The following is a 9,177-nucleotide window of genomic DNA, read 5'->3' as shown; positions in this document are numbered from 1 at the left end:
GGCTGTGGGGGAGGGGGAGCAAGGGATGAAGGACAGACAGCGTCAAGTCACTTCGAATCTCAGCTGCCTGGCATTTCACAACATCAGCTTTCTACCAATCTGCACACCTGAAACGGAGTCTTTTAACGCCCCCTTACTGGAAAAAGGAGGGGGGCACCTCCTCCTTTCCCAACCCCTCAGCTTTCCTGACACACCCAGCGCAATGCACACATGCCCATGAAAGGTGTGTGTACATGCACTGGGGTTGTATGTGTGTGCACACGTGTGCGAGGACTCTCAGGTCATGTGGACAAGCCCAGAGACCCCCACACCCCCACCCCAACAGCACATGTGTTTGGACATGTGCATGCAGGTTTGGGTGTGGACACGCATGCATGCACACACACACTGAAAAAAAAAAAGCGCACTTAAGTTTCCAGGGGGCATTTAAATGAGGTCCACAGTGTTTAGAACTTAAATTCCTTTTCTTTGTTTGTGACAGTGTTGTGTTTTTTTTTTTTCTAATGTTTTCTTCTCTTTTTGTCTTCTTTATTTTTTGTCTTTTTTTTTTTTTTCCTAGTCCTAAAGCATGTTGGATTTCAGAAACATGAGTTTGTTCATATCTTCCGGACTGAGCAGTCGCCTCCGCTTGATGAGAAGTGCTTGTTCACACATATTTACACACCTTCTGGCTCCCCCGGCCGGGCCCGCCAGGAGCCAGAAGGCGAGTTTGGCGAGTTTTGTGTGCTTTTGGGTCACACACGACCAGTACTGGAAGAGATCGGGGGTGGCCTGAAAGAGGGGCTCCTGCAGGTAATCGTACACCTCGTTTTTCCCCAGCCGATCGTCTTCCTGAGCTGCGGGGTTCTCGCCCGTGGCAGAGCGGGACTTCTTGGCGGCGGGCTCAAAGTCGGCCTCCTCGGTCCAGGACTCCTTCACCTCATTGATGAGCTCGCAGACCTTGCCGATGATTTCCTCGTGCTGGTAGGGCGGCACGGGCCGCAGTTTCTGCTGCGGGTCCAGGATCATGGCCACCTTGTGGGCCGGGTGCACCTTGAAGTTCTCCTTGAGCGCCTCCAGGAAGAGGTGGCACAGCTTGCTGACGGTGCCCGCGTCGTTGGCCTTGGCGGTGAACAGCTTCTCCAGCCTGACGTAGGTGGGCAGCACCAGCTGCAGGGTGGGCTGGCTCTCGTTGCTCAGCTCGATGACCGCCTGCTTCACCGGCGTCAGGATGGCGGCCAGGTTGCTGAGCAGGTGCTTGTTGAGGCTCTGGATGAGGTTCATCTTCTTAGCGCGGCTGTAGAACTCACAGATCTGCTCGTAGCGTTCGTGTACCAGCAGCAGTGAGTCCGTCACGGAGTTCCAGCAGGGCGGTGGCGATGTCTCCGCCAGCGACCCGAAGGTCTCCTTGGCGAGGCCCGTGGAGCCTGCCAGGTCCTCGCACACGTTGAGCAGCTCGATGACCTCGTGCATGCTGCGGGCCTGCAGCGTCCGCTTGCTCAGCACCGTTTGCACCACCGAGTTCAAGGCACAGGCTGAGCAGCGAAGGCACATGCCGGCCTTGGAGAAGGCGGACGCGCTCACCCGGCAGTCCGTCACGTACACCGTCCTGATCTCCGACATCACGAACTCTGACAGCACATTCTGTACCCAGTGGTGCACCAGGTCGCCACTGTCACGAATGTCCGCGCCCTTTACGCCCAGCACGTAGCTCTTGATGTGGTTGCCCTCGGCCTGGTAGGCCGTGAGGATGTAACAGGAGTCAGGGCCGACGCTCTGCGAGTGGCAGGTGACGCCGATGCCCAGGCAGGCATTGCTGCCCAAGGCACAGGTCACCTTCACCTTCACCTGGTTGTACATGCGTGGCAGGTGTTTCAGTGCCAGCGTGTTGAAGTTGCCCAGGATCTCGGTGACCGAGAAGGCCCCGTAGCGGGCGCCACTATCCACCAAAGTCTGGGCCAACTTGAGGAACTCCTTCCCGCTCACCACGCTCAGCGCGCCCAGGTCAGCGCACATGACCCGCAGTAGCCGCTCGGCGATGTTCTGCCGCTCCTTCTCGGGGATCACGCTGTTGGGTGTTAAAACACTGGTCGTGGCTGGCGGAGGACAGAGAGAGATGCGATTAACTCTGGCACATACGGCTGCTTGATCTGGTGGCAGCCCGGTCACCCCAAGCACCTGGTAGGAGGAAGGATGACCAGACTTCACCTTGCACACACACTGGTGGTGCTGGCTGATTCTGACGTGCAAGTGTTTCATGGGGATCACATTCTGATTGGTCAGTAGCACCGACCCTGGACACAGAAATGGGGTACAGTGTACTGTGTGGCATCACCTATGCCTTGAAGGCCATTGAGTCTGACCTACTCTTCGAAAGAGGAATCACCCCGACTATGGAAAACTTAAAAAAAAATTATCATTTGTTATAATTTTCAAGCTGCCAGGTTTGGGACTCGAACCACGGTCCGTCATGTGGGAATCAAGCACCTTAACAACTACATCATCTGCTGGCCCAATACGGGACTCTTTAGTGAATAAAACAGGTGAGAACATGGTGTCAGAAAAATGGCAGCCAAAAGAAACCAGGGCGAGGTGGGGTGTCTCTCTTCAGAGCTCTCCAATCCCCAGCAAAACCCACCTCCACTCCCCAGGCCTCTGTCTGCTCATCCTGTGAATTAAGAATTCCTGCAAACCAGGTTGTACCAGGTTGTAGGTTTACCACAGTGCTCTGGAGACTGCTGGCCTCACCGCGTACCATCGCGGGAGGCAGGGATGGTAGGCACGGGCAGGAGGGAACGGCAGGAGCTGGGGCTGCAGGCCCCCCCACAGTGCTGGGAAGGAGACCTACTGTTGTTGGCGCTGTTCCTCTGGGCCTGAGGCTTCCACTTCTCTTCCACCACAGCAGGGGGGGAGCGGGACTGGTTGGAGGCGATGTTGTTCTCATTGTCAGCTGTGGGTGCAAAGGAGACGGACAGTGTGCTACTTGAAGGCCACCGGGCTGCTGCTGAGCACAGCAGGAACAAAAGTGTGGCGGGCGGAAGTGAAAGGTGGCCTTTGGCACTCAAGCCTGGGTTAAAATCCACGCTCCTCCTTAGACAGCTACCGAGGCTTGCAGTGTCTGCTTTTAATCATGTGGGGAGAAAAGATAATCACATGGACATGACATGAAGATTGGAAAGACTAACAAGAGAGGATGCAGGGAAGAGCCGAGCACTGAGCCTGGTACCGTGAGCTCTCTGTAACGGGAATCACCCTATCCTGAGCCTGGCGAGGCCCCACACGCTGTCACAGAGCTTGAGCTCTGAATGGGGGAGGAGGTGCTATTTAGGGAACACCCCGAGTATACCAAAGTGTCTTACACTCCCACTTCTTCAGTGAGCTTAAAATTGTGTCTCTTTGGGGCCAGCAGATGGTGTGGTGATTAAGGAGTTGGACTCCTACATGGCAGATCGCGGTTCAAGCCTGAGTGGGTGGCTTGAAAATTATGCTGGGTATGTGCATGCATACCCAAATTCCCGAGAAGAGAATGGAGAAGGAATTGTGGCGTGGCCATTGCCCAGCGGGGCCATTTCTCACTTTCTCTCTCTCTCCAGAGAGCACACATGACTTTTAAGGGGAGAAAAGTCTCTGTAGTATATCTACTGGGAATTTTATTAAATGAAGAAGACAAAACCAAAGCCCTATGTAACACAAAGAAGTAAATGATCACACCCCTCAGTGTACAACACAGAAACCAGGTCTAGATATAGGCACAGACTTGCCCAAGATCATACAGAAAACAGAAGCAGAGCTTGAACAGATCCAGGTCTCCAGTTCCTGGAGGCCTCCTCGTGCATTTCTCCGCTTTTGTTCACCTGCGCATGTGCAATTGTATCCAGTTACAGAGAACTGGCCCATGCCTGTTCTTCTCTGTACAGGGCTACTTCTTGGTATTTTTACAGAATAATTTCTGGATAGGAATGACATGAGTTGCCTTCTGGTCACTGCCAATGGCCACACAGACTTCCACCACACGACACACCACAGCACACTCCAAGCCCTAGCTTCCTGGGCTCTGCTATTTTCAGTGTGACTGGTCTGCTAAGAACCTAGCTGCCTAGCTGCTATATTGTGATTTAATAAGAAAGACACATTTTAATTTCGGCCCCTGGTTCCTAGCACACAGATGCAAAAACCCTTGTGATTTTTCCAAGGAATCGAATTTTCAGCCCCATCCGCTGGCCGCTGGGGAGGGAAGCGGAACACAGGCGAAGTTGATCAGCAATGGCCAATGAGGTAATCGATCATACCTATTTATGAAGCCTCCATAAAAACTTGAAAGGACAGGGTTTGGAAACCTTCCAGACAGTGGAACACATGGAAGCTCCTGGGGGTGGGAGATGGGGTTGGCATATCTGGAGAGGACAAGGACACTCTGCGGCCCTTCCCATGTGCCTTTGCCCTATGCGCCTCATGATTGCTCTCCTCAGTTCTGGGAGCCATTCCACAATGACACAACCTGAGGAGGGGCTGTGGGAACCTCTGAGTCAGAGCTGATTTTCAGAAGCATGGGTGACAGCCTGGTCTGTGGACTGGCATCTGAAGTGGGGGCCGACTTTTGACTCTGAACCTGTGGGGTCTGAGGCTATTTCCAGGTAGACAACATCAGGCCTGAGTTACACTAGAGGGCACCCGGGCCGTCTCCACGGAGAACTAGAGAACGTCTGATGTGGAGAAACCACACACATTTGATCACAGACATGTTCGGGCTGAGTAAGGGTATGATATCCCAATACTGTTTCCCGGTGCCATATATATATATTTTTTAAATTGGGGGTGTATTTCTTTGAGACTTCATCTTAAAGCAGACACTGAGGGTACAAATGGGCCAGAGACAGCTAGGTAGGGTTGCCAGATCTCTTGTATTCTTCTCAGTAAGGAATTATGCCTTAGAGGCCAGGGCCGCACTTTGTGTACCTAGAAAAAGAGGCTTCCCCAAGTTCAACCCTGCAATGCTAGTTAAGAAACGCTTAAACATCGACTTGACAGAATACTTTACAATCACTGAAAAGGCAATTATTATAGACTGTACTAACAGCAAAATAAGACAATGAAAAGATCTAGTCATCATTCTATATGTACCGTTTATACGTGTATTTCAGATAAAGTGAACCTATGCATCAAAAATAGGTGGGGAGGGGCATTTCCATTTCTACCCATTAAGGATAACCTGCCATGACGTGTGTCTTTCTGATGCAAACAACAATTAGCGAGCATGATACAACTCCACTGTCTTAGGACAGGCACTCAGATGCTTAGGGCAGAGGCCCAGACAAAAAGAAAAACGCTAAGCGCTGTGACTGCCCTGCTTCCTCAGAAGGCCCTTCCCAAGCTATAACACAAAGATGGGGACTGAAATAGACCCAGAAATGACAGAGATGATAAAGTTAGCCAATAAAGACCTTACAAACAGCTGTTGCAACTATCATAAATACATTCAAATACGAAAGAAAACAGGAACATGAGGATAGCAAGGAGAAAACAACCCAACCAACCCAAATGGAACTTCCAGTTATTATTTTTCAAATGCATATAAATACACACTGTATGGGATACAAGGGCATGGAAGAAAAGATCACTGACCCTGAGGACAGAACCGACTAACCAACATGAAAAACAGATAGGGTGAAGGCTGAAAGTAAATGAATAGATCATAGACGGTATCAAGCAGGTTAACACACACACGCACAAAACACGAAAGTCCCAGATGAAGGGAACAGAGCAGAAAAAATATTTAAAGAAATGGTCAAAGATTTCCAAGTTAGATTAAAACTATAAAGCTAGATTCAAAAGCTGAAAAGAAAATGTCCTTAATGCACAGCATCATATCATCATCCAACTGTTGAAAATAGATGAAAAGAAAAAGCAGCAGCCAGGGGGCAGAGGTAGTGGTGAAAATTATGTACAGAGCGGGAACCAGCAGTTAGCGTAATGGCTATGTCGCTGGACTCCCACGTAGTCGACCGCGGGTTGCGGCCCGGGCCCGGTGGCTTAAAACTCACACCGGGCGCGTGTGCGTGCGTGCCCAAGATCCCGAGAGGAGAATGGAGGAGAAGGGATTGCGGCGTGACCATCCCCCCTAGGGGGTGATTTCTCGCTTTCTGTCTCTCTGTCTCTGTCTGTGTGGTGAGCGCATGCACCCTCTAGGGAAAACCGCTAAAAAAAAAAAATTATGTACAGAGGAACAAAAATAAGAATGACAACAGACTTCCCATCAGAAATTATGCGATTCAGGATGTAACAGAATAGAGTACTAAAAGACAATGTTAACTGAAAATTCTAAATCCAGTGATAATATCTTCTGCAAATGAAGATGAAATTCAGATTTCGAAGATCAAACTATCTGTATTATAAGAAATACTAAAGTGCTTCAGGTCTAATGACAGCATATCAAAGATTATGAATCTATATGAAGAAACAAAGAGTGCTGGAGATAGTATGTGTGCGTAAATAGAAAACATATTTTCCCTCGTTTTTAATCCCTTTAAAAGATAACTGACCACTCACTGGAAATTAACAATGAATTGTGGTAAGAATATGTAAAAGGGAAACTGAATAACAACAAAAACACAAAGACCATGATGCAAAAATAGAAGATACTGTTGAAAGGTTTACATGCAATATGAAAGGAAGGTTAATTTTTTTTTTTTGAGAGATTTTTACTCTAGGGTGCTTGCACTTGCCAAAGAGACAGAAAGAGAGAGTCAGAAAGTGAGAAATCAGTCCCTGGCGGGTGTGTGTGTGGGGGGAATGGCCATGCTGCAATCCCTTCTCCTCCATTCTCCTCTCGGGATTTTGGGTAAGCATGCACACATGCCTGTCATGAGTTTGAAGTCACTGGGTCCAAGACTCAAACCACGATCAACTACATAGGAGTCCAGCGATATAACTACTACAGCCTCTGCTGGTCCCAGGAAGGCTAACTTTATCTGAAAGTAGACTGTGATAAATTAAAACATACAGTTTAAAACCCAAATAAATCATATGAAACAAAACAAAAACTAAATCTACTAAGTCAACAGTGGAAGTAAAAATAAAATTATAAAATATCCTTAATGCAAAGTAAGAAAAATTAGAGAAAAAAGAAACCAAAACACCAAAGGAGACGAACACAAACAAGATGGCAAATTTATACCCAATAATACTGAAATTACATGAAATGCATTCCAAAGAGAAGACAAAAACTGTAATACTTAAAATAAAAAAGCAAGACCCAACATTGTGTTATCTATAAGAAATTGGTTTAAACAAAGAGAGCTAGATTAAAAGGCAATGAATAAAGATATCCATGCAAACACTAATGAAAACAAAGCTAGTGATGCCTGTAAAACTATTCAGAAAAATTAAACATCAGAACAAGAAATATTACCAAGGATAACAAGAGACTCTGCATAAATACACTCAAATGACCAAGACACACAGTAATCCTAAACGTGTATATATGGTAACAGAGCTTCCAAACAAAGCAAAAGCTGAGAAAACTGAAATTAAAAATGGAAAAATCCAAAATGATAACTAAAGATTTTAACTCTGTTCTCTCAGTAATTGTTACTAAGAAAAGAGAAAAAAAATACTGAATATAAATGTAAGAACAAAGTGGACAGTATCTAGCAGACTAATATACATATCACTAGATCCCCAAAAAAGGGAGTGGGGTAGAAAAAAAAATCAAAATCATATAACATATGGTCTATGATAATAACAAAAATAAATGAAAAGTTAGTAGCAAAAAGATAACAGATATTTGGAAAAACTGCACATATCTGATATCAAACATAACACTTCCCAATAACACATAGGCCACAGAAAAATATCATTAGTGAAATTATAAAATGCTTTAAACTAAATGGAAATAAAAACATTACAAAATTTGTGGGATATATCCAAAGCAGGACTGATTTATAGCATTAAATAATCATATTTAAAAAGAAAGTAAGTTTAAAATCAGTATCAGAGAATTCTGATTTAAGGGGTCTAAAGAAGAGTAAGTTAAGCCTAAAAGAAGGGGGAGATAGCAGATAAAGTAGAAATGAATTAAATAGAAAATGGACAAACACAACAGAAAAAATAAATGAAACTAAAAACTGATTCTTTATAAAAATCAGTAAAATTAATAAATTTCTAGCAAGAAATTAGGGGAAAAAAAGAGGACACAAATCATCATTATCAAGAATGAAGGAGTCATCACTACAGAGGGTACAGATGTTAAAGGGATAAAAAATGATTATGAACAACTTTATGCCAATAAATTTGTCAACTTAGGTGAGACAGACACCCTGAAAGGTAAAAAAACAACAAAGTTTAACCCAGAAGACATAGATAATCTGAAATAGTTCTGTATCTACTAAACTGAATTCATAGTTAAATAACTTTTCACAAAGAAATCTCCAGGCTCATAATGATTCACTAGTGATTGCACCAAATATTAAGAAAGAAATAATAATAATATAAATTCTATATAAATCTTTCAGAAAACAAAAAAGGTAAGAACATGTCTCAATTCATTTTTTTTGAGGCTGGCATTCCCCAGTCCAAAACTCCAGAAAGACACCACAAAAAAGAAATTATAAATTAATATCCCTCATAAACATGTATACAAAAATCCCTAACAAAATATTGGCAAACTAAATAGAGCAATAGAATATTTAAAAAATTAACCCCCACCACGGTCAATGGAATTTATATAAAAAATGCAGGTTGAGTAACCACTGTAATTCCTATCCTGAGAGAAAAAAGAAAAGTAATCTTAGTAGATATTACTATACATTAAAATAAGACAAAATTCAACACTAATTAATGATTTAAAAGAAAACGATCTCAGCAAACTAGAAAGAGAAGGAAGCTTCAACTCTTAAATACCATCTTAAAAAAAAAAAAACTTATATTTACTGACTTACAGAAATAAAAAGATTAGGGACCAGCAGTTGGTGTAATGGCTATGTCGCTGGACTCCCACGCAGTTGACTGCAGTTTGAGTCCCGGACCCGGTGGCTTAAACTCACGCCGGGTGCATGTGTGTGTGTGCCCAAGATTCTGAGAGGAGACTGGAGGAGAAGGGATTGTGGCGTGGTCATCCCCCCAGAGGATGATTTCTTGCTTTCTGTCTCTGTCTTTCTGGCAAGTGCACGAGCTCTGTAGCAAAAACCTATAAAAAAAATT

The 9,177-nt window shown here is 45.1% G+C and overlaps 1 protein-coding gene across 1 annotated transcript in view; it reads right to left on the bottom strand.

Moving 5' to 3' along the window:
* Positions 1-378: 378 nt before the first annotated feature.
* The window catches only part of ZNF618 (zinc finger protein 618), a 120,451-nt gene continuing 111,652 nt past the window's right edge, over positions 379-9,177 (bottom strand). Inside the window, exons 15-16 of the mRNA XM_027769358.1 lie at positions 2,828-2,929; positions 379-2,075 (exon numbers count right to left, since the gene is read on the bottom strand). Coding sequence (XP_027625159.1) covers positions 562-2,075; positions 2,828-2,929 — 1,616 coding nt within the window. The 3' untranslated portion in view covers positions 379-561. The remainder of the gene's footprint in view (positions 2,076-2,827; positions 2,930-9,177) is intronic.

The sequence above is a fragment of the Tupaia chinensis genome, unplaced genomic scaffold, assembly GCF_000334495.1.
Source record: "Tupaia chinensis unplaced genomic scaffold, TupChi_1.0 Scaffold000081_1, whole genome shotgun sequence".
In the NCBI taxonomy this organism is placed as follows: domain Eukaryota; kingdom Metazoa; phylum Chordata; class Mammalia; order Scandentia; family Tupaiidae; genus Tupaia; species Tupaia belangeri.
The sequence above is the reverse complement of the archived record's forward strand: the minus strand, read 5'-3'. Positions and strand labels throughout refer to the sequence as shown.